The sequence below is a fragment of the Equus asinus genome, chromosome 17 (genome assembly GCF_041296235.1).
Source record: "Equus asinus isolate D_3611 breed Donkey chromosome 17, EquAss-T2T_v2, whole genome shotgun sequence".
Classification (NCBI taxonomy): domain Eukaryota; kingdom Metazoa; phylum Chordata; class Mammalia; order Perissodactyla; family Equidae; genus Equus; species Equus asinus.
The window spans coordinates 43273470-43297609 of record NC_091806.1 but is presented as its reverse complement, the minus strand read 5'-3'; the positions used below and the strand labels follow the sequence as shown (position 1 = coordinate 43297609).

The window sequence follows — 24140 nt, the reverse complement described above, 5'->3', positions numbered from 1 at the left end:
CAGCCTCCAAGGCGCTTGGATGTCCACCTTCTCTTGGTTCCTTAAAAAGACCAGGTTCTCTCCCACCACAGGACATTTGCACGTGCTGTTCTCACTGCCTATGTAGCTCCCGCTCACCCTTCAGCTCTCAGTTCAGCATCTCTTTCTTAGTGAAACTTTCCTCAGCTCCTCTGTCTAGGTCAGGTTCCTTTCAGTTATGCTAATGGTTCAGAATCACCTGGAGGGCTTGCTAAAATGGAGATTGCTGGGTCCCACCCCGGAGTTTCTGATTCAGGAGGTTTGGGGAGGGTCCAAGAATTTGCATCTCACTGAATTCCCAGATGCTGCTGGGGCTGCAGGTATGGGCCACAGTTTGAGAACCGCTGGCTTGTGCTTTCATGTCATTCCCCTGCTCCAGTCTCTAATTATGTACTTTCATTTGTCTAGCTCTTGATTATAATTGTCTCTCCTCTGAACTATGAGCTCCCAGAAGCACAGACCCTGACTGTTTTTGCTCATCATCAAAACTCTAGCTGGCATGCAGGGGTGCTCAATAAATCGTGTTGAACCAATGACTAAATGAAGGAAAGAGACCTGGTCTTCCCGACTTCCCCACTGGCAGGCTGGCACTCGGGATTTTCCCCAGAGCCCTCCTACTATATAGCACCTAGACTCCAGACCCATTGTAATAAGCATGATGTTGAAACCATTGCTAACTTTGCAAGAAATGAGGGAACTTCCCAAAGACCCCTTCGAAACAAGGAAGTGAGTGCAAGCCACGTGTCGGAAAGAGGCCGCCCTTGGGGCAAACGCTGACGCTGCCCCCTTGGAGATCCGCCTGGAACAGAACCACAGGGAACAGAAGACTAGACCTTAGACCGCGGGGAGCCGAACCAAGACTCATAACTTAAGTCAAAATGCTGGAAGGGGCTGCACCTTTAGTGAAAGGGTAAACTGGAAACGTCCACCACTGGTAAAGGGACGCACAAAGAAACCTACCTCTCCCTGTAGTGGAAAAAAATGAAGAATGAGATGGGCTCCCCCGTGAACCACGAACCCTGGGCCTAGTCGCCACACTACCTTCAGTCTGGGACACCTTCGGCCCAGAAGTTAATTTATCATGGTAGGAGCGCCCCCTTGTGTCTGGTAGGAGTAACTACAAGTTTTTCTACACGATCTTCAGGTTCTCCAGAGATTAACTGCAACCAATGAAAAAATTCCCACATCAAAAAATTACCAGACCCACAAGGTAAAAAGCCACCCTGAATTCAAGCATCAGCAGAAACAAAAGCAACAGATTTAGTCCGCCAAAGTTTTAAGATATTAGATTGATCGATATAAAAATGTGAAATAACCATGAAATATTTAAATACTATATAAAAGAATTAAAAGAGAAGAAACCAGAAAGTATAAAAATGATTATGTATATTTGAAAAGACAAAAGAACTGTCATAGCTGGAGAGAACTGGAAGGTCGTCGGGAAGAAAGGACTCAGAGTGCAATGCAGAGAGACGAGAAGATGAGAAGCGATCTTTCTGCATCCAGTCCACCACCTTCTTGAATGCTGCTGCTGCTGAATATAATAATAATAACAGCAATAATATCCAACACATGCATAGTGTTTAAAACAGTGCCTGGCAAGGAGTAAGCACTGCAGAAATATTCACTTGGTCAATCCTCACGGCTGAGCTGTGTTACAGGTCCTGTCTATTTCCCCCTCTGGTTTGTGTGCATCCCTGGCACAGGGACTGTCTGAGTCATCTTTGCTGCCCTGGAGCCTTGCATGCCTTCTGACCACAGAGGGTGTTCCTTACAAGCTTGTAAATAAACTGAAAGAATACACATCATTTCTTTGGCTCCTTCCCACTTTGAATTGGCGATATGTGCACCTTTGGACGGGACCGCCTGCCCTTGGTAAACAGTTCCATCCGTGGGAAGAGCAGACGTCCCCTCCGCTTCCTCTCACCCCTTCATACCTATGCCCTTCCCACGAGGAAGTCCCACCAGTTGCTCTGCACACCGCAACTAGAATTAGATTTTTTTAAACATAAAACACACCAATTTGTCTAAATCTCCCCCCCCCCCAAAAAAAAATCCCTTCTGTCTCACTTGGACGGAAATGGAAGTCCCCCGCCCACCCCCTGCCCTCCTCCTCTGGGTGGCTTTCTCTCTCTCCCTCTCTCTCTCTGTCTGTCTCTCTGTCTCTCTCTCTCTGTCTCTCTTTCTCGCTTTCAGCCACAGGATGGCTCTCTGATCTTAAACCTGTCAAGCTGTTTCTACCCTTAGATGTTTGTACCTACTGTTCCCTTTGCAGAGAATGCTCTTCCTTCGGAAGAAGGGGTGTTTCCTCCTGATCCCAAAGGCTATTCCCTGACTCCCCTCCCCGAGTTGCTCTCTCTGACATTATTTTATTTTCATCTTGGCCCTTAAATGGAATGATGGCGATTGCTTGTTTACCTGTCTCCTCTTATGTCCCTCTACTAGAAAGTGAGGGCTTTGAGAGAAAGGGTCCTCTCTGTCTTGTTCTGCACCAGCTCCGGGAGCCCAGCCCAGGGTCTGCTCCACAAGAAAGAAGTCAGGAAACATGGCCTGAATGAGCCGTCGCAGTCACCTACAACGAGGCAAGGTGTGATAATGTGAGAACACTGCGAGAAAGGAGGAGATTACTTGTGGCTTTGAAACAAAAGCTCTGGGAAGATGTCCACAATGAGTTGCTGCTGTGACAGGACTGGGACACCCGAGAGCAGAGGGCTGGCCGGTCCCCTCTTCGTTGTTTTCATCAGGCCTTTAGGGATTGCGTAATGTTGGTTTCAACATTTAAAAAGAGATACGTCAGAACTGGAATGATTTCAGAAAAAGGACACTTTAAATGAATACAGGTAGGAAAAACAGAAGCTGTGAGGAAAGGCTAAATGATTTGGAATCTTTGCCTAGAAATGGAAGACCAGCAGGCGGCTTCAGAACTCCTTAAAAGTCAGCCGTCCTTGGGGAGCTGCCAGGTGTGGAGGTGGTCAACCGGGACAATGAGCCAAACCGGAACAACAGTCAGCCTTTATTCACAGTGAGAGTGCAAGCAAGAGGCAGGGGGGCGCCGGCTCCCAGGGTTCCGTTTTCCCCAAAGAAGCAGCACTGGGGGAGGGCAGATGACATGCGGTGCAGATCAGGGAATGTCCTTCTGTCAGGAACCCCAAATCAAAGTCCCCTGCCTCTTTGGGGACCGTGGACGGGGGAAGGGAGAGAGAGAAGGGCTAGGAGTGAAAGGCACTTCGTCCAAGTGGAGAAAGTGTCTCCTCCAACGCTCCTAATAAGGACATCTCAGCAGAGGCACCTGGGAAGTGCCTGAGGCCCAGTAAGGAGGTGTCACGGCTGGGAATGCAGATGTGCGCGGCTGCCCGCATCCTCGGCTGCACTGCCCTCCAGAAGTGCTGGCTTCTGAGGGGCTATTGCCTTTCAGGCCACAATAGGCTTTTGGCCCCGAGCCAGATTCCCTATGATCCAGAGTCTGTCTGCATGCAAAGTCCAGACACTTCCCAGGTAAGACCATCCTCTTCACACCCTACTTCCCCGATCTGGCTTGGGCTTCACCATCTCTCACCTGGACCCATCGGAGTCTCTCTGAACCTAGGGCTCAAAGCTCTGACCCACCTTCCACTTCTCAGCTATTCTAGAACTCCACCCATGACCTGTCCCCGCCTTGACTGAAACTCTTTGGGGTGCCCCACCACTGAGCTCGGTAGGCTAAAGACCCCTCCTGTCCCCCAGCCTCCCGCTGTGCGCTGGCGGGCCTACCTGCCTCTGCCAGCTGCACTGGGCTCCTTCACCCCCAGTCGGCCTGCGCCTTCCGCCCCTTGGTCTGGACTGTCCTTCCCATTCCTGTCTGTCCTTCCAGCGGCAGCTCGAGGCTCACCTCCTCCAGGAGTCTCCCCAGGCTCTAGGGGGCCACAGGACCTTGCATATGCCTCTGTGACAGCCCTTAATCACGCTCCACAGTCATTGTCCGCAAGGTCCTGCCCAGCAGGGACACAATTGTCACAGCCTTGTCACACAGGAGGCCTTGCTGAAGAGATGTTGTGAAATGATCAAATGAATAAACAACTATTCCAAGTTCTGGCTCCTTTCTGTTGTCCTAGAATGTCCCTAGCCGGCCTCCTCCTGCCTGATGCACCCCCCCCCCCATCTGAGAGGGAAATTATCAGAGCAGCAGAATGTCTGGGGCAATCCTGGGGATCCGTCTGTTCGCTGATGAAGAGGCCCTATCCCCGGGAGTCCGGCCTGCTGGAATTCTAGACGAAGATCCCTACTGGTCAGCAGCAGACAGCTGCGCCGCAGCAACCCTCAGCAAGCCATTTAAAGAATCTGAGTTGAAAGTTTTCACCTTTCTCCTATGAAAATAACGCCTCTTTTCTGATTAAAAACTTTATTTCCAAAAGCAGATCTGTTTTTGACAGAGTTCACGGGATCAGCCTGTCTGGAAAGCCCAAATTCCACCTTCCCATGTCCCAGCCCCCCTGGAGGTTCAGAAACTCCGCAGCTTCGCTCCCCCGACGCCCCGTCTTGGACCCCTCTCCTCAGGGCTGGGACAACTTCCGCTCAGAGCTTAGACTCGGTCTCCCAACTTGTCTCTCTTCTCCACCTTTCACAAGAGCTCCATTTCCACGGGAAAAAGACCAGCCTACAATCTGCTTTCTGCGAAAGGGCGTTTCCATGGGAAACAGGAGAGGGGGCTCCGGAGAGCAGCGGGGGGCCCTTCACAGGCAGCAGAGCCGTTCCACCTCCTCCTCGCAGGCGTAGAATTTTTCAAACAGCTCAGGGGAGGTGCCATGACACTCCAACCACCTCCTCAACGTGCCCAGGGCCCGGAGGGCGTCAGCTTTGGTGGGCAAGGGCACAAAGGCATCCTCTTTGCCCCCCTCCTCGTCTTCAGGGCCCATCTCCTCTTTGCACACTCCAGACACGGGCTCCTCGCCCTCCAGGTCCACGAAGCGGGAAAATTCCTCAAGGCTCAGCCCACTGGGGACTGGTGGCATCTCAGAGGCTTTGTCCGGGGACAGAGGCGTTTTGCCTGGGGCCAGCCCTTCCTGAATGAAGCTGCTTACAATGAGCCAAGGGGGCACCTTGGCCCAGGCGACCGCTGCCATGTGCACAGCGTCCAGCACTGTGATCCCTGCCCCAGCCTCGGCCAGCGAAGTGCCAGCCCTCTCGCTCTGCACGGCAGCCAGCTTGCCCAACAGACGGTGCCGGTAATGGGCCTTGAAGGCCCGGACCACAGAGGTGGGCAGGGAAGGCGTGGTGCTGGCAGCTGACAGAGGCAGGAGCCTTATGTGGTGGAGCCTGGGCAGGCCCGCCAACCCCTCCACCACTCGGGCTGCCAGCAGCAAGGCAACCTGCCGGCCCTGCCGCCCCATGTCCCGGTCGAACTGCGCCAACCACTCTGACCAGGGGATGCCCAGGTCGGGGTGGTAAGAGGCAGGCAGAGCCTCGCTGCTGACCCCAAAGAAGCAGCTCGGCGCGGCCCGGAGCCCACTGACCAACACCCGCCGCTTCTCTGTGCCCCTACTGTTGGCACACAGCAGCACCTGGATGTGGCCACAGGCCCCCACGGTGCCAGGCACGGCGCGATACAGCAAGGGCACTTCAGCGCAGCCAAAAACGTCCTCTGGGGAGAAGTCCTTGAGGGAAAGAGGCGGCTGGGCCTGGGATGTGGGGACCGGAGGAGGCGGCTCCGGGGGGAACCGAGGCGCGAGTACATGGCGGGCCCCAAAGCCTACGTTGTTTCGGCGTTTCCAGCGGACCAGCCAGCCGATGCTGGGCACGAAATCCTGGCCCATGATGTCGGCCAGCTCCTTGGCTTTGTGGAGCAGCATGGGCCCCGTCACGTCCCAGGCCTTGGCCCGGGCAATGTGGTACCAGCAGAGCAGAGCCTCATCGATGCCACTGTACTTGGACTCGCGCTTGCGCTTGCGCTCCCGGTTGGCCGTGCCACTGCACCAGTCGGCCAGCAGCTTCTCCTTATTCTTGCAGATGCGTGAGATCTGGGGCTGAGAGACCTGGAAGCGCCGGGCCACCTCCGACTGGGACATCTTGGACTCGTCCAGGAGCTCCAGCACCTGGATCTTCTCAGCCAGGGATAGGGCGTGAAGCTTCTTCTTGCTGCTCAGCTCCATGGCGTCTCCACAGGCACCTGTGGGGGAGCGAGGGCGGTATAGACAGCTGAGGCCAGGCGGGATGGGAGAGGAGCACAGTAAGAAGAGAATCCATGAGGATAGGGAGATAGGCTGTGTGTGGGAGAGAGCAGGGAAGACTGGACCAGCTGGGAGAGGGGGACAGGGTCACCCTGGGGAGGGGGTGAGCGGGCTGGGCTCAAAGAGCAGGGGAAATGGCTAGGCTGAGGGAGCAGTGGGCTGGGCACTGATCCCCAGGAATGCCAGAGCAGAGCTGGGGAGGGGGAGCTCACTGGTCAGAAGGAGATGGGAGACTGGGCTGGGGTTTGCATAATTGGGGGAGAAGGATGAATGGAGCCGAGGGGACAGCTGCAGAGACAACAAAGGAGTAGGATGGGGAGGACGTGGGGCTGGGACTGAGTGGGGCAGGTGTGGGGGATAGTCCCAGGGAGGGGGAGGGGATGATGGCCTGGGCTGGATTGAGATGAAGATGTTGGGGGATGGGGTGGAGTGGATGAACAGAACTGAGGTGACAGGTGTACAGACGACAAAGAGGGACGGATGGGGGCTGAAGGAGCGAGTGTAATTTGGTGCTGGGTCCTAAGGAGGTAAGGCTGGGCTGGGGTCGGCCTGGAGGCGGAGTGGGGGCACAGGGCCCAAGGGGCAGGTGCACAGCGACAAAGGGCAAGAGGGGTGAGGAGGCTGCGGGCAGCGAGAGGGGCGGGGTGTCCCCGGCGGGGAGGCTGCTGGCCTGGGAGGGGAACCAGGGCGCGGGCAGCAGTGCTCGGGACGCAGGCAGGCCGGGAGGCGGGCTCCGCAACCGGCCGGCCTCTCCCCACCTCGAAGCGGGGTCCGTTGCGGGGCAGACCCAGGCGCCCGCCCGCCCGACCTCCCGGCCTCCCGCTCGGCACCCACCTCAGGCGCTCGTCCCGCGGCTCCCGCCCCTGTCCCGGCCCGGCTCCCGAGCCCCTGTCCGGGCGGCGACAGGACAGCAGGAGAGGGACGGGCCCCACGACCCGGAGGGCGGAGCGGCCGGGGGGCTGCGCGGGCGGCGGGCGGCGGGCGGCTGGCGGCGGGCGGGCGCGCGCACAGCGGGGCCCCGTGCGCGCCGCCCGCGCCGGGCTCTCTCCCGGCTGGGAAGCCCGCGGGGCGGCCGCTCGGCTCCCACCCGCCGCAGCCCCGCCCCCCCACCGGATTGGCTCTCAGCGGCGTCCCGCCCCGCCCTCCGCTAGGTCTCATTGGCCGTCGCGGAAGTGGCGGTTCGCCGGGCCCTCGGGGGGCGGAGCTCCCAGCGCGAGGGAGCGACGAGGCGGAGCCAGGACCCGGCGGGAGTCCCGGAAGCTCTGCGGGCGGCTGGGCGCCGGCCCTCGGGGCCTGACAGCCTCGGGGCAGCGTGGCGGCCGGAGAGCAGACTTGGCGTCGCAAGGCCTTCCCGGCCGTGACCGTAAGGCAGCCTCAGCGTCCTCGTCTACCGAGAGGGCTGATGCCCCTCACGAGCGGTTTTGAGAAAATGGATGCAAGCGTCACGCTACACAAAAGCCGTCACCATGGACAGCGCTGGCCTCACGTCCATCGGCCCGCTACAAACGGCGTGCCTGGGGCCGGGTCTGATTTAGGGCGAGCAAGGACAAACGTTTATTAGTTTTGGTACCTGTTGGCAAGATTCAGGTTCCTAAACTCAAGATGTGAGATCATGCCCTCCCGTGGCGACCTTCCCTCTGGCCTGTGCCTGTTCTTTGCAGTTAAATGTAGACATCTTAACCTGCGCCCAGCGCTCCGCACCCCCAATTTCACCTGCTTTCCAGCCTCGCTTCCCTCCTCCTCTCACAGATCTGACTGGAAGGCTGGAGCCACAGACCAGAGTCCCCATCTCTCTGCCTTCCTCACGGTTTCTCTCCCCACCCCAATCCTGCCGGCTGATCCTTCTTCCATCCTTCTATGTCCCATTCTAAAACCCACCTCCCGCAAACTCTTCCCAAATTTCCTCTCACTTGCACCTGCTAAAGCGTTCTCACTTTTTACATGTCTTTTCTGACCTCAGACTACTCAATCACCAAGGATCATGGCTTCACTCTGCTCCTGGCCTCCTGCCGTGTAAAAGCATGAGGACAGGGGCTGTGCTGTTCCTACCACCACCCCCAGCCCAGAGCAGCCTGCTTATTTACTGAAGGCCATGGCCCAGGCCTCAGCCTTCCTGTAATAGTGGCTCTCAGACTGTTCCAGAAAATCCTAAGGATACTTCGGGGGGCTGATTGACTCACATCTTTAAAAAAAATAGTTCAAGGACTTCAAAACACACTTAGGTGAGATACTTAAGATCTACTATGGAAGCTGTCAAAATGTTGGCTGCTCGGGGCCGGCCCGTGGCTGAGTGGTTAAAGTTCTCACCCTCTGCTTTGGCGGCCCAGGGTTTTGCCAGTTCGGATCCCGGGCGCAGACATGGCACCGCTCATCAGGCCAGGCTGAGGCAGCGTCCCACATGCCACCACTAGAAGGACCCAAAACTAAAAATACACAACTATGTACCAGGGGGCTTTGGGAGAAAAAAGGGGAAAAAAAAATGTTGGCTGCTGGTAAGGGAAATTCAAACTCATTTTTGTGCACATAAAACGTGCCCTGAGGATGGCCGCGGTGCAGGCCCAGGAGCGCTGCTCCCACACACGCTGCACTCAGACCAACAAATGCCAGGCAAGCAAGGCCGAGGAGCCTCTGTGTGTGCTCATTCCTCGTGCAAAAAGCTTTCACGTCTCCCATCATGACACCATTAGTTTTCTTGTGTCACTAACTGTGTTTTAAATGTATATAATAATCAAGCTTCTGGACCCATTTTATGTATCTGAAATTGCAAGTCCAACTGTTATAAACCTGCCACTATTTGCATCTATGTATCCAAGTCTAGCAGAATTTCTTCCAAACCAAAACACAGAAGTAAACAGGATGCTAAAGCTGACTTTTCACCCAAATTTTGTATTAGTCAAAACAATTTCATGGGGCCGGCCCAGTGGCACAGTGGTTAAGTGCGCACATTCCGCTTCTCGGCAGCCCAGGGTTCGCTGGTTTGGATCCCAGGTGCAGACATGGCACTGCTTGGCAAGCCATGCTGTGGTAGGCGTCCCACATATAAAGTAGAGGAAGTAGCTCAGGGCCAGTCTTCCTCAGCAAAAAGAGGAGGATTGGCAATAGTTAGTTCAGGGCTAATCTTCCTCAAAAAAACAAAAACAAAAAACTTCCTTCTTTATAATAAGGAATTGTTATAACTAGAACTTACGTACGATATTACAAGTAACAAAATACTCAATTTCACATATTGGGGTTCAGCAAAAAATTTAATTTGGGGGAAAAGCTGTATTTCAAAACGTTTAAAAACCACTGTCCTATGACAAGTTTTAGGATGAAGTGGCCTTCTGAACCAGGTAATGGAGTCAGGAGATAAACCATCCAGCAGAGGGCTCTGTGTAAAAACGTTTATTTGTACTAACGTTTAGAATACAGGAACTAAAGAATGAAAAAAAAGACACCTCAACTCCAAAGCGACAGTGAATTAGGGCCTGCCCACGGCCAAGGGGAAGGCCACTCCAGGGTGTCCTGGAATGGACTGTCCCCCCCACTACTTAATGTCAGTGTCACCAGGCAGAAAACTGAGGAATCAGGGTGTGAAGACCTTACCAGCTGCTAGCGAGCGTGCAAGAGAAGAAAGGGACGTCCACGTGGCTTCCCCGTGATCCAGGAGCCAGGAGACACAGAGCAGGAGGCAGAGGCTCCCGATTCAGTTAAGGGCAGGAGCTGAACGCCCAGGTCCAGGAAGAACAAAAAGGGGGTTTCGGAGGTAGGCTTTTTCGTCGAGTTAAAAAACAGGCACATTATCCAACGTCTCCCTGTGGCCCCCAGGCTGCTGGCCTGGCCCCCTGATGCTTCCCCTCTCCCCACAAAACCAAAGGGAATAAGAAGGGGAGGCGGAAGATAGGAAATGCCAAGGGTGGGGAATGCTTCGGTCACTGGAAACCGTCTGTGAGAGGGAGCCAGGCGAGCACGAGGAAGAATCAGGGTGAAGCTGCTGCTCCCTCTGGGGTGGGGCGGAGCAGGACAGGGCAGAACTAGGAGGGTGACCAGGAGCATCCTGGCTCGGGCAAAGGATCCGGGTAGCAGGCACAGAGGGCCACAGAGCCACTCTGGGGGAAGGAGGCGGCAAAGCTAAGCAGCACGAAGGGCATGGAAAGCTCCCTGCAGCGCCACCACAGCTTGCTCAGTTGCTCACTCCCAGCTGCTCCTGGCAAAATGGCTCGGCCCGGCTCACCTCCGGGGGAAGGGAAACCCTGGGAGCAGAGCAGAGGCAGAGCTGAGAGGAGCGAGCTGCTCTCCCACTCTTTCTCGGAGGACGGTTTGAACCCTGTGATCACCAGGGCCAGGGCCCAAGGCAGGCAGAGTGAATGCACTTCCTGGAGAGCAGTGAGAAGCTGGGCCCACAGGTACACCTTGGGGCAGTGTGCTGCTCCCTTCTCCCTGAGGGCCTGGGGCCAGAGGCGGTCAGAGCTGCCACCTCAGCTTGCTGTTGCCAAAGGCAGGTTGGCACAACCACCCCAAGGTTCTCTGGACTTGTGAAAGAGAGGAAGAGGAAGGGCAAGGTGGGTATGAAAAACAAGAGAGGAGGAGAGAAACAGCTCTGGGTGTATGGGGGTGCAGGGGCGTGGCCACATCAAGAGGAGTTCTGGTTCTGGTAGATGGAAGCTTTCTCCTTCAACAGGTCCAGACACAAGTGACAGCTCCAACTTCCTGCAGAGAAGCAGAGAGGGGTTAGGGTGGGTCCCCACAATCTTGACCTGCTGTCCTTCCATCCCCACACCTCACCTCCAGGAGCAGGCAGGATGGGAGATGTTCTGCAGTAGCAAATTTCATGGTTATCCTGAGCTCTAGGTCTTCAAATATTATGAAAAATAACTCCCAATGGAGATGAAAGAAATAATCACCTGGAGGACTACTTCAGAATATAGACTCCTAGGCCCTTTCTTAAATCAGAATCTCTAGGAAGGCCTGGCAGATATGGTTTTTCAAACCATCCCAGCTTTAGACTTGTGATTACAGAAGAACCAAGACCTCAAAGGTTAGAACAAACACCATGAATAGGGGCCAGCCCCCTGGCCGAGTAGTTAAAGTTCCACACGCTCCACTTTGGCAACCCAGGTGCGCGGGTCCAGATCCTGGGTGTGGACCTACTCCACTCATCAGCCATGCTGTGGAGGCATCCCATGCATCCCACACACAAAAAGAGGAAGATTGGTACAGATGTTAGCTCAGGGCGAATGTTCCTTACCAAAAAAAAGATCATGAATAGAGGCTCTAGTGAAACCAATTTTGATTCCACCTAAGACAGCTTTCTGAGAAAACAACAGAAAGACGAGAATGGCTCCCCACCATCACTAGGTGTTCGAGCAGAGGCTGAGGACCCAACCAGAGGAAAAGGGGGTGAACTATGATGACCCACCTTGCTACGACCCAAGTCTAGTTTCACAGAAAAACATGAAATAATGTCCCTTATAAGAAAATAACTGGTTCATACACTATGGTCAGATCCTTCTTTACTTTTTTTGAGAAACAAAAGTAGCCCGTAATGCCTTCAATTATCAGCATAACTGTACACATGTGTATTTGGACATTATCCCAGGGGAAAGAATCCACAGCTTTTTTCAGCTCCTCAGAGATAGGTGACTCTCAAATATCTAAGAAGGTCCTTTCCAACCCAAAGGTCAACTCACAGGGATTGGCAAGCATTTCTGTAAAGAGCCAGAAAGAGTATTAAATATTTTAGGCTTCAGGAGATACATATAGTCTCGGTCACATCTTTTATTTTTTTTTTTAAGATTTTTAATTTTTTTCCTTTTTCTCCCCAAAGCTCCCCGGTACATAGTTGTATATTCTTCGTTGTGGGTCCTTCTAGTCGTGGCATGTGGGACGCTGCCTCAGCGTGGTTTGATGAGCAGTGCCATGTCCGCGTCCAGGATTCGAACCAACGAAACACTGGGCTGCCTGCAGCGGAGCGCACGAACTTCACCACTCGGCCACGGGGCCAGCCCCACATCTTTTTTTTTTAACTTGCTTTAAAAATACAAAAATTAGGGGCCGGGCCCATGGCTGAGTGGTTAAGTTCATGTGCTCTGCTTCGGCGGCCCAGGGTTTTGCCGGTTTGGATCCTGGGCACAGACATGGCACCGCTCATCAGGCCATGCTGAGGTGACATCCTACAGGCCACAACCAGAAGGACCCACAACTAAAAATACCAAGTATGTACCGAGGGGCTTTGGGGAGAAAAAGGGAAAATAAAATCTTTAAAAAATATATATATACAAAAATCATTCGTAGCTTGGGAGCTATATAAAATAGCTGCAGCTGGATTTGGCCTGTGGGTCGTTCGGCGACGCTGGACCATCTGATGGCTTCTAGAGAGCCCCCTCAGCCACGTGCAGCTCTCCACTACTCAGGATCTGACAGTACTTCAACAGGAAAGTAGGAAAGCCCTTCTACAGTTAACGTAGAATTTCGTTGGTAAATTGATATTTTATGGTTATAAAAAAATAAAACACACTGTCCCCAACGTAGATTTATAAACTCAGCATGACAGATGACAAGAGCTAACTGCTCCCCTGCAGCTGCTAAAAGACTCTCAGGTTTTGTTAGTGGCCTCCTTCTCTACGGGGTGACAGCAGTCTGACCTATATTACAAGTCAGCTTACACCGCAGTCTGACCTATATTACAAGTCAGCTTACACCACACAGTGAGCCACTTTCTCTCGCCTGTGATGCTGGCCTACATCCTCTGTGCACAGTAATAGCTTCTGAGTAAGCTTCCGAATTTCTATAAAGGAGGAGTTTTGGCACAGAGGTCTGGCTGGAAGGGGACTTGTGGAGAGGCAGCCACTCTTTGGTGCCACCACTGGTTTCATCAAAGAGCTCCATATACCTGGAGCATTACTAAGCAAACTACTGGAGGGGCAGAGTGACCCATTCAGGCTCCAGGTTCAACTCTCTTCTAGCCTGGGCGGAAATTACACTCAGGTCTGTCAAGTCTGAAGAGCTGATACTGAAGCTTCACACCAGACAAGCTACGAACTGAGTTTCCTGGACTGGTTGGTGGAAAACAAATCACTCCTTCTGGTAACTGATCTCTGCTCAGCATCTGTTTTCTCTCAGGCATCTGGCGATAAAGTGCAAACAGTAAACTCTTGAAGTTGAAATGCTAGGAAAGCATTCTGAACTGAGTGAAGGCTCAGTGCCTACTGCCTACTTTGGAAGAAAACAGCACTGATAACAGAACTCACTTACTGGATGCATAATTTTCCAAGTCACTAATGAAATAAGTGCTCTGAGTAAGAGATCGGGGCCACCTACCTTCAGGAGGCTCAGACATGGACGGGGTGAGACAGTACATGTGGTAGCCGCGATCACAGTCGTCACAGAAGAGCAGCTGGTCCTGGAGAAGGTAAGATGGAAGAGGAGAGGGAGGTAAGTGACTGATGAGCCTGGTAGGCCACTGGGGGTGGGGAGGAAGGAAAGAAGGCAGGAAGGGAGGAAGGAGGGCTTGTACAGACACTGCTGCTACTTCCAAGAGGGGCGAGGTAGATAGCAGGTAAGGACAGATGGGGGAATCTCTGGATAGAAAACCAGTGCTGTCCAAGGCCACCCACACCGAGTCCCTGTCATCCCACCTGGACCGTACCAGCTGCCTAACTGATCTCACGGTTCCAGCGTCCCCTACAGTCTATTCTCCACAGAGCAGCCAGTTATCTTTGTAAAATGTAAGACAGACCACATGACTCCCCTGATTAAACCCTCAGACCTGGTGTGCCAGCCTTCCAAGCTCATCTTCTACCAGCTCTCCCACCACGGGAAGGCTCCGGCCGGCCGCACGGCCCACACACACCTGGCTTGTCTGCCTCAGGCCCTGGCACTCACTGCTCCTTTCCTGGGAATGCTCTCCCTCCAAATCTTCTTCAACTGGATCCTTTCTAGCATCCAAACCTCAACACCACTACCATCGCCTCAGAAAAGTCTTCTCTGACTCTCTAAATCAGTCATCCAGCCTCCCTTGGCCATGTTACTGGTTTCACTGTCTTCATGGCACATCACAAAAACGTCACTCATTTCCTTGCTTACTGCTTGTCCCCATAAGAATGTAAGTCATGAAAGTAGGTCTGTCTGGTTTCGTGTCCTTAGTGCCTAGAACAGGGTCTGTCACAAGCAGGTGCCCAGGAAACACCAGCTGGACAAATCAGAGTTCCGACAGGGATGCCAGGGCGGGGCGGGACACGCACGTCGTTCTCGGAGGTGCCGCAGATGTTGCAGCACTTGCACTCGATGCACTGCCAGCGGTAGGTCTTCACGGCCGCCATCATCACTGGGGTGAACTGCAGGCAGGACGGGTGCCCTGGGGGGAGCAAGCGGAACCGGCGGTGGGAAACGGGGGAGAAGCGACGCATCCGGGTTGACTGACAGCCACTGGACACTGGCAAGCCAGGAGCCCCTCAGGGATGGGGTGCTGGCGGGGGCAGCCCTACCCCCGGGGGGAGGTACCTGAGCGGCCACAGTCGGAACAGGACACCAGCTCCTCGGGTTGTCCTGTCTTCTTGTTGATCTTTGAGTCCCCCAGGCAGAAGTCACAGTAGTTGTTGGGCAGGGCCAATCCGTCAGGACCCTTCTTAGCTACGGGCAGAAAGAGAAGAACTTTGATGATACCCACGGGGGCCTCGGGGCCTCTCCTCCCTGCAAGGAGGGTTTTCATAAGCAGGCAACTCTTGCTTGTCCCACCTCCAAGCCCTCAGCTTACATTTCTGCTCCTCAGGCCTCTGGGAGACCGGGGTGGGCGGCTGCGAGTCCTCTTTGTCCTCGCCCTCCTCCTCAGCCAAGTGGGAGTGGGCATAGTGGTAGCTGAGCCCTGGTCGGTTTTTGTAACGTTTTCCACAAACTGAGTGGGGAGAAGATTGCAGAGAAATGTGTCAGGACTGGAGAGTGCCACATCCCTGCCCTCTAAGCTGTGAGGCTCCCCCTGAGGCAGAGGGAGCCATCCCCACCCCCATCAGCTCTGCTCGGGGACAGGCCTTTAGTGACTGCTCTCTCTCCCTGGCCAGGAGCATCAAGCCCTGGGGCTCTCAGCCTCCGTGGTCCTTCTCCCCAGTAAACCCTGGCCCATGGCCCCTCCACTCGTCCACACTGGCTGTCTGGGAGACTGCCCTTACCCCACTATCACTTGCCCTGGGAATAGTCTGAGGAGCTCCAGGTCAGGAAGGAAGGGAATTTTTATAGTCTTGAAATATGGCAGGAAGGAGAGACGGTAAGGGAGAGACTCCAAACTTTTTTACCTCTCAGTAAATGCAGGAGCTCACGCTACCCTGTATACACCACGGAGCCCATCTCTGCCCGATGTGGATAAAAGAGTTGGGGGCGGATCTCTTAGGGATAACCTATCAGTTGTGTCTGCTAGGGTAGCTGGCCCCCAAAGAAATTCAAAGACACTCCCACATCACTGCCCTGCCCAACCCCCACCAACCAGCAAGGAAAGCAGATCCCCAGGCATCTTGACTCTTGAGCTGTGATACCAAGAAGAGCAAGGGGCCAGCAGGAAAGGAGTGGGGAGAGGACGGGAGGAGGAGGTGGCAGGATGGTGGGGAACACTGGGTGACCACCAAGTGTCTGTTTTGGGGAAGGGAGAGCAGAGGGATCTGTTTGTTACGGGTTCCTTATAATGCTTTTGAAGCCACCCCATGCAGTGGGCCGAGCAGCCCTAGAAGCAAGTTCGTGGGGGACAAGCAGTGGTAAAGTCAGCTTCCAGGACCGTGAGGAGCAGAGCACAACAGAAGGTCCACTGCTCTTATCCCCATGCCATCTTGAAGATATTTAAACTAGCATCACAGGAAATGAGAAAGGCAGGAGGACATGGGAGGAGGGAAAAAGGGATAGGAAACCAAAAGTCTGAAAAGTCGAGAGAGCTACCTCTCTGGGGCGCTTTCGAGGTATGCTTTTGTTTGAAACTATCTGAAAGACAGAAAGAAAAGTCATGAGAAGGAGGCCTTGATACACTCGAGACAGGAGCAGCAGCAGCAGGAAAGCGGAGCAGACGAGAGAGAAACCCCAGCGGCGATGGTGCTCCCAGGGTGGAGGGACAGAAGTGGGGCAAGTCAGAGAAAAGGGGGAGAGAGAACAGACATTGAAAAACTCGGTGTTGGACTCCTGGGGCCCTGACTTCACTGGGGCCAGCAGACCTGGATGCCATCTATTGAGAGGCCAACCCTGCCTGCTGTGTGTGCCCCCTACTGGCACCCCCACCCCAGAGGACAGCAGACATCTCTCCCACAGCATGCAGGTCCCCCCGTCGTGTAGCAGAGGTCAGGCTTCCCAGGGCTCTCAGAGGGAACCAGTCAGCAGGCAGAAGGAGAGTGCAGGCTTGTTTTACCACTCTAGAAAGAACACAGCCCTCCCTCCTCTCACATCCTGAGCAGGGGCTGGTCCAAGGCAAGGACTACCCACCCACTCGTGAGGCACTCACTGTCACAGGCATAGGGCTTGTCCCGATCCTCCAGGATGGAAGCGTCTAGCTTCTTACGGGCACTGCCCACACCTTTACCCTGCCAAAAAGAGCAAAAAGATGCCCTTACTAAGGTGTGTCGCTCCAAGCAGTTAAACTCTCCTGGAAGCGGCTACTAATCTCGCACCAGAGGGAAAATGGCAATGACAAGCAACAAAACAGCGAACACTGCAGGCCCCGCCAAAGGCTGCAGGCAGCACTCTGGCCCTCACCTTGGATTTCCCCTTGCCCCGGCGCTTGGGAGTGTCTTCTTCATAGTCCTCATCATCGAGGTCATCCAGGAAGTCATCCGGCTCTAGGATCCGCTGAGTGGACAGGAGGATTAAGATGGGCAGAAATATCGTACAGCCAAAAGCTCCCCTGCAACGGGCTTGGCCCAGGCCGCCCAGCACCTCCTCTGTGACCCGAATCTCCACTCCAGCCGCACTCCTCACTGCCGCCCTTCACCCTATGATCCGGTTCCATCTCCCTCAATGCTTTGCGCTTTCCCGCCTCTGCTTCTCTTCATGCTGTTCCCTAAGCCAGGAATGCCTTTCCCACCATCTCCAAGTGGCCGAATAGAATGCCATGTCTTCATAAAGCTTTCTCTGATCCCCAAGTAACCGTGCCCTCTCCTGCCTCTGACCTGCTGCCCTGGGTTCCTTTCCAACACCTCACTTCCTCAACTTAAAGTAGAACTTTGCTGCTTACAGCTTCCTTTGTGGAAGTTTCTGTTCACTGCTCCACCTTAGCCTCCCTGTATGTAAAACGAGGACCACAGGACCAACCTGATAAGGTGGTACAGACTGAAGAAAATGATGGAAAAGCACTTTGCACACTGCCTGGCAGACGTTTAGCTCTTACTATTTTTATGTATAGGTTTATCTTCCCTGTTGGCAGGAACCAGGTCTGCTTCACCTGTGTAACCCTAGGCACCAAAAAACTTTTGTGACAAAAGAAGATGAATGAGTGAGAGTCTGTACTTGGAAGGAAAGGAGCAGGAGAGACTGACAGTGAGGCCAGTCAGTACCCGGTGCCAACCGGGGAATGAAGCAGAACAGAACTCCAGGGGCCTGTCTCCTGCCCCGCAGCTTCTGCTCCCATTCTGATCACTGCGTGGCCTCTGAGGAAGAGGCTGGCTTCCCTCCAAGCTCCCTTAGCCACAGTGTTCATCGTGTACCTTCCGTGCTCGACTGTTGGTCACAGGAAACTCGCCCAAGCTGTCGTCATCAACCCGGGGATCTGGGGCACCTCGCTTCTCCAGGGGGTCGGTGCGTAACAGAGCCTCTAAACTACTGCCGTCCTGAGAGATGAGCCCCTCCTTCTTCAGGGTCTGGTCTGTGTCTGCAGGCAAGGTCAGGACGGGGCGAGGCTCAGAAGGGCTGAAAGCACACCGCTCCGGGTCTACACAGTGCTGGGCCAGCCACAGGCCAGTCACTGTCTTCTGGTCTCTGGCTGCCCAGGAACCAAGACGCCCTAGCTCACTTGGCACCATAACTTAACTGTTTACCTGTTTCCTCTTAGACTGAGCTCTTTACAGGAAGGAATCACATCTTACTTATTCATTTTAGTATCTTCAGGATCTAGTACTGGGCCTGGTACAACAGCTGATTAGCAGGCCTCTTACCAGGCGGCAGGCCACGCCCCTGCTCAGGGAGGAGTGTGCTTTACCTGGTTTAATAGATGGGAAGGAAAGCCTTGGATCCTCAGGAGGGTGGGCTCGCCGCTTTTTCCGCCAGCGCCGGGCAGGGTAGGAATACAGCTGTCCAGAGGCCAATCCTGTGGAAGAAAGAGAGAGACAGGGAAGTCAAGCCCTAACCCAGTCCTAGAAAATAGTATCAAACACTTTCTAGATGAGTTGGCCCCACTTTGAGTTCCACAGCAAGGGAAGAATATGGACAGTGAGGGCCTGGGAGCAAGGGGAGGGATAGTTCATGGAAAAGAAAGAGATGTAAGCTCAGGGACCCTGGCCAACACACAGCTCTCCAGAAGCCCGTAAAAGCCTCAGCAGGACAGCCCTGCAGACACAAAGATGCTGGTATGAACCTGTCCACTTCATCCTCCCTGGGCTAAGGAAAACCCTCTCAGCTGGCGTCACCTAAGATGAGGAAGCATCTTCCTCCTGTGCTCCTGAGTCTGGACCCTCACCTGGACCCCGGTGTCGCTTTTCCATCCAGATGTAACAGTTGCTCTGGGCTACTCCGGTCTGCGAGTCCAAGAAAGGCAGGCGCACGCTGCGCTCAGCACAGAGGCGGGCATTGTAATTGTGACACTGCTCCATGGCGTCTTTGTAGTACTGCTCCCCCAGGCTGCAGGGAGACAAAACCAGGGGCTGGGGTGTGGGCTGGAGGCACAGGGTTAAGGGTGCTGAGCTACCCCTCTCCCTTGCCATTGGCTTCTCTAGAAGGCTCCAGGGACCAGGAGACTGTCACTTTGCTTCTACTTGCCTCCATTTTTGCCTCATGGGACACCAAGCCCCTTGACTAAGCCATTATGAGGAAAGGCACTTTACAAATAAATTACTGTCAGGAACACATAATTCATCATGTATCTAACCAGACTTAAGTCTAACCCACAAAGAGGAGAAGCAACTAATGTTCATTCTCTGCCTCTTATGAGTCTGGCCCTGTGCTAGGCAAGATGCTATTTCTCTTGACCCCCATGACCCTGAGAAGCAGAGGTTAGCTCCTTTTTGCAAACGAGGAAGAGAGTTCAACAAGGTCTGGGGACTTACGAAAATATATTCAGCAAACTATGGTATACCTATACAATGAAATTCTATTTGGCCATAAAAAAAGAAGGAAGCTCTTCATGCACTGATACTAAACAATCTCCAAGATAATTAGAAAAAAAAAGCAAGGTACAGTGCTGAGAGGTGTTGTAGGATGCTACCATTTATGTACCGAAAAGGTGAACAAGAAACTGTAGGCCTCCAGGGAAAAAACTAGGGGACTTTCTCCTATACACCCTTCTATATCTTTTGAATTTTGAACTAGGTATTTAGCCAACTAATGAATTCTATATACTAATTTTACAGACAATGGAAAACATCTGAAAGCATTTGAATTTCCCTGAAGCCTACTTTTCACTGAGTACCATTGTACTGATACAAAACTTATTTGTTCAAAGGCCCACCCTAGGCCCTTCTCCATTCTCACACCATTAAATTATATAGGAAAGAACCTTCTTGGACTCAAAAGACTCAATTTGAACTGTGAATCAAGGGTAAACCTTTTAGTGCTTTAAAAAGCTGGAAAACTGCACAGTGCCAGGAGTTTTCTGGTTCTAAGCAGCATGTGTATAGAACCAATCTTGTTCTCATCCTTCAGGGTTTAACAAGTACTTTAGTATTGGAGCTTAAACTAACCATAAAAATTCATATTCACATATTTGGTCAATCTTAATATAAACAAGGTAGAGGTGATTTCTTTCCCAAAGTATCCTGCTACCCATAAATGTCTAGGACATCTTGACTTGACTTGGGAGTAAAAAGACCTGGCTTGGCTGCTAGTCACCACATAAACACGGACATTTAGTCAACCCACGTGGACCTCAGGTTCCTCTGCTATAGACAGGGGAGGCTGGCCTAGATAAGCTGGGACATACTCCATGAGAGGGAGGCTCCTAGCATGGGAAGCTGGACAGCGTAAGTCTCTGTTGCTTATCTCCATAACTCGACACACCAACAAACCCTGTTCTGGAATCCGAGGGGGGCTTTTGCTGAGCAGCCACAATAGACCACTTAGGCGCAGCTTAGCATGTTCCCAGCAACTGAGAAAGACACATACTACACACAAGGCGGTGACACCACAAGACAGCCGGGCTTGAGTCAATGAGCTGTAATGACTGCAATTTGAGGTAGGCATGAATCTTGTGTTGCAGAATGGAGAGAAGGGAACAGGCTCACATTTGCTTGCCTTTAGGAGGCAGCCATGTCCTCACTACACAGAGGAAAATTGGATAAACAAGGCTGAGTGCAGCAGCTCCTTTGTTTCTGCTGATGTGAATTGATACTGACACTGGAAGTCAAATGGAAGGAGGGCCAGACGGGCTGAGAGCTGCAAAGTCAGAGCAAGGAGGCTGGAAATGGTTTGTGGGGAACGGATCAGAGAGGTTCTATAAAAGTTCTTGGGAGTTAAGCAGGATTTCAGAAGGTGGGGCAAACAGTCTTGTGAGTAAGAGAGCTGGGAATGAAACACTTAAGTTGGCGGGAGAGAGGATGTGATGAGGAGAGAGCAAGAGAGAATGAGAGAGCTCTTAAGAACCGAAGGCTCCTATTGCAAGAAATTTCAAGCTAACATTATTCTCTGTATCTTGTTACCTAACTCAGAAGGTTTCAAAACCAGTCAGCAGCGCCAGCTATTTTATACTATTGTACCCCAGTAAGACCCTTTAAAGACTGCTTAAATTCTGACACCACATTTGAGAGAGAAAGAGAAATTACAAAAAGGAAAATTCCTCACCCAGAAAAAGATGCAAGTTAGAAAAGATGAGCTAGGAGTCCTGACCTCAATGTGTAACCTCAGCTGTCAGAAAACAAGGCACACCATGATCAAGAGAAGCACCAGAAAAGCACCTCTTTCCAAGGTGAGAATGGTATAGAAAGAATGGAAGCCGCTTCTTAAAGTTCTATAGGAGAAAGTATTAATAGTGGTCCACGACCCTAGTTGGTCTCTCATTACTAGTACGGTACTCAGGAACCAGTGGCTGGTGACCCTCACAATCTCCACAGCTCTTTAAAAAGAAATAAGAATTCATACTCTCTTTAAATGGGGAAGCCCTCACTTCCAATATAACACGAAAGGGGTGGCAGCCCCATTTCCCTGAAGAAAGTCATCCACCATAAAGAATCCCATTACAGAGAACTCTCAAAACCTAGGCAAGTCTGACATCCCCCCAGGAAAGTAAGATTTGCAAGGTAGAAGCTTTGATTCTTTTTCGAGAAGCAAGAAACCTGTGTAAAATCTCCCCTTACAATAGGATGGGGGGAGTCAACAAAGAGAAAGGCGGGGAAACAAAGAAAGAACATCTGAGTCAGGAAGGATAACTACATAAATGGCAGATCAACAGCGTCATTTCTAAATTGAGGGAAATGTCAGCCTGAAGAGAGAGCTGGGGAAACTGGAGTGGGCAGATCAGAGAGAAAGATAATAGTGTTGGGAGGAGGGGTGGCTGAAAGCGGCAGCAGGATGGAGCTGAAAGCAAGTAAAAAAAAAAAAGGCCACAAGAGGAGAAGGAGAAGGCACTTAGCTTAATGGAAGTGGGAAAGCATTCTCAAAGAAAAGGCTCCGGGCAGGAGGACGGGGGAGCAATGTACTCTGCAAAAAGGCACCTGGGGAGGAGAGTGGGGCTCAGCCCACCACAAAGGCAGATGAGGAGCCCTGAGTCCCTTATAACAGTTCCCAAACCTTTATTTATCTTGTCATCCACTCAAAACCCAGAAGCTCGGACTGGACAGCTAGCCGCCTTTCAATTTTCCTACCCCTACACTAAGCGCAATTTACCCATGAAGAGGAGCTTGCTCTATTCGCCCAGGGGGCATGAACCCATTTCAATACTCATTCAGATTCCCCTTCGGGGAGGAAGCTGGCGGAAATCAGGTCCCAAAGCATCTTTAACTCGCAGCTCACAGGCCCTTCTCCATTTCCCCAACCACCACCAACTTTGCTCGCGAGCTGCCCAGCCCAGGGGACCGCAGGGCGCGAGGCCGACCGACCCCGCCGCCCGTCGGGGCTGCAGGGACATCCTGGACCGCTTCCGTCCCGGCCCCGCGTTTGGATGGCTGGGATGATGGGAAGGCGCAAAGGCCCGCGCCCCTGAAGTTCTCTCCCTGTCTCTGCTCCTCAACAAATTCCTCCCGACAGTATTTCTGGTCCTGGGGACCTGATACTCAAGACCCCCCCGCCCCCGCCCCCGGCAACGTCACCGGCTGTTTAGAACAAAACACCCCGCGGGCCTTCCCCGCGCCTGGCTCCCGGGCCGCTGCGGGCGGCCGACGCGGAGGGGCCGGTCCCGGGCCGTGGCTCCCGCAGGCAGCAAGGGCGCCCTACTCTGGACACCGCCGGCCCGGAGGCGTCCAGCCCGCCCGCCCGCTGGGCTCCCGGGGGTCCCCCTCACGGCCTCACAAGTTTCCAAAGAAGCGCAGCGTCTTCTCCGGAGTCTCCTGTTGCCCTCCCCGCTAGAAGTCGCAACACGGCCTTTCCGGGCACGTCCCTCCCTCCGCCTCGTCCTTCCCCCGCACCGCCCCCTACTCCCAGACCGCTCACAAGACCTCCCGGCCGAGGAGAGAAAGAAACGACCACTCACAGCTTCACTACATTTTCCACGACAGCCGCCATCTTCCCTGCTCCTCTCCCTCAGGCCGGGAGGCCCGGAGCCCGCAGCGCGCAGGCGCCGGGACCGCTCGGGGGAACCAGTTTCCTTGTCTTTCTGCGCAGGCGCCGCCCCCGCGCGCGCGCGCCCGAGAACGAGCGACGGAGACCGAGCTTCGTGCGTGTTCGCGGGGGCCACGGAGCCGAGGAGCCCTGTGCGCAGGCGCGGCGGACACGGGCGCGCGCCCCAAGGCTCTCGCTGGAGCCCCGCCTCTTCCATTTGGAGGAGCGAGAGAAGGAAGGGAGGTTCTGGCATGGTCCAGAGATGGGAAGGCGACAGGGTGGTGAAAGTTGAGCTGCATGGAGCGCATGCGTCCTAGTACTTGGCCGACCCTTAACGTCGTGGTAAATCTTTTGCCCTTACTAACGGGCGGGAGTCGGTGGATCGCGAAGGTGAGGGGTGCACAGCCCACTTAGGCCCCCAAACATGTGCCCATTTTAGGGAGAGGAAAATTAACACCCAGAACTGGGCAGTTCTTTGGCCTGAATATTCGGGTCTGACAAAAGTTACCTACCTTCCTGCCACCAAACCCAGCCACCACCTTCACTGGTACCCACCTCTCCTCTCTTGCTTCCTACTCATCTCTAAGCTCCTTCCCTCCGTTTAGGTTCTGAAGGGCCTTCCTCCTTCGATTATCCCTCTCTCTTCTGTGCCATTCATTTCTCCTTCACTATTGAATCGTGCAATTCACGTACAAACATGGCTTAATATCCTCTTAAAAACAATCAGAGCCCTTCCTTTAGCTCATGTCTGCCTTCAAGTATCACCCCATTTCTTTTCACCCTTTCAGAGCAAATATTCTGTTTATACTCCCTATCTCTGTTGACTTTTTTCCAAGTTTCCTTTTGCCCAGTTTAATGGGGATTTTGTTTTCTCCAGTTCACTCGAAACGACTAACAAAGTCACCGTGACCTCTGATTCAAAAGATTTAGAGATTTCTTCTCTGTCCTCATCCGCCTATGAACCTGCATGACACCATTCATCCTTCCCTCCTTTTTCAAACTCTGCTCCAGGTCTCTGAGACACACGCCATCCTGGCTGTCCTCCCGTCACACTGGTGGTTCCTTTAGCCTCTTTTG

At 53.4% G+C, this 24140-nt stretch overlaps 2 protein-coding genes and 1 long non-coding RNA gene across 4 annotated transcripts; all 3 read right to left on the bottom strand.

Moving 5' to 3' along the window:
• Window positions 1-1386: 1386 nt before the first annotated feature.
• Window positions 1387-4023, bottom strand: LOC139040816 (uncharacterized). The gene is made up of 3 exons (XR_011495169.1): window positions 3887-4023; window positions 2437-2590; window positions 1387-1552 (listed from the first exon to the last, which is right to left on the bottom strand). It is a non-coding gene; the product is annotated as an uncharacterized lncRNA (long non-coding RNA).
• Window positions 4024-4380: 357 nt separating this feature from the next.
• On the bottom strand, window positions 4381-7191 carry TIGD3 (tigger transposable element derived 3). The gene is made up of 2 exons (XM_014844852.3): window positions 7056-7191; window positions 4381-6160 (listed from the first exon to the last, which is right to left on the bottom strand). Exon 2 carries the CDS (start codon window positions 6141-6143, stop codon window positions 4728-4730), a length of 1416 nt encoding a protein of 471 aa, XP_014700338.1. The 5' UTR covers window positions 6144-6160; window positions 7056-7191; the 3' UTR covers window positions 4381-4727.
• Window positions 7192-9590: 2399 nt separating this feature from the next.
• Window positions 9591-23249, bottom strand: DPF2 (double PHD fingers 2). Of its 2 annotated transcripts, XM_014844853.3 has the most exons (12): window positions 22996-23249; window positions 18838-18998; window positions 18361-18468; window positions 17870-18033; window positions 16923-17015; window positions 16672-16750; window positions 16119-16160; window positions 14956-15093; window positions 14703-14831; window positions 14444-14556; window positions 13521-13602; window positions 9591-10910 (listed from the first exon to the last, which is right to left on the bottom strand). In XM_014844853.3, exons 1-12 carry the CDS (start codon window positions 23025-23027, stop codon window positions 10834-10836), a joined length of 1218 nt encoding a protein of 405 aa, XP_014700339.1. In that variant the 5' UTR covers window positions 23028-23249; the 3' UTR covers window positions 9591-10833. The 2 variants fall into 2 exon arrangements, with proteins under 2 accessions (XP_014700339.1, XP_014700340.1); XM_014844854.3 differs by lacking the exon at window positions 16119-16160 and having other exon boundaries at window positions 22996-23151.
• Between the last annotated feature and the right edge of the window lie 891 nt (window positions 23250-24140).

Excerpts from the sequence above, each read along its gene's own strand:
- TIGD3 (XM_014844852.3), bottom strand. The coding sequence starts at position 6,143 with ATGGAGCTGAGCAGCAAGAAGAAGCTTCACGCCCTATCCCTGGCTGAG.
- DPF2 (XM_014844853.3), bottom strand. The coding sequence starts at position 23,027 with ATGGCGGCTGTCGTGGAAAATGTAGTGAAGCT. Across the intron at positions 16,751-16,922 it reads GGGGCAAGGGGAAATCCAAG|GGTAAAGGTGTGGGCAGTGC; the intron begins GTGAGGGCCAGA and ends TCTTTTTGGCAG. Across the intron at positions 14,557-14,702 it reads TTCCGACTGTGGCCGCTCAG|GGCACCCGTCCTGCCTGCAG; the intron begins GTACCTCCCCCC and ends TGCTCCCCCCAG.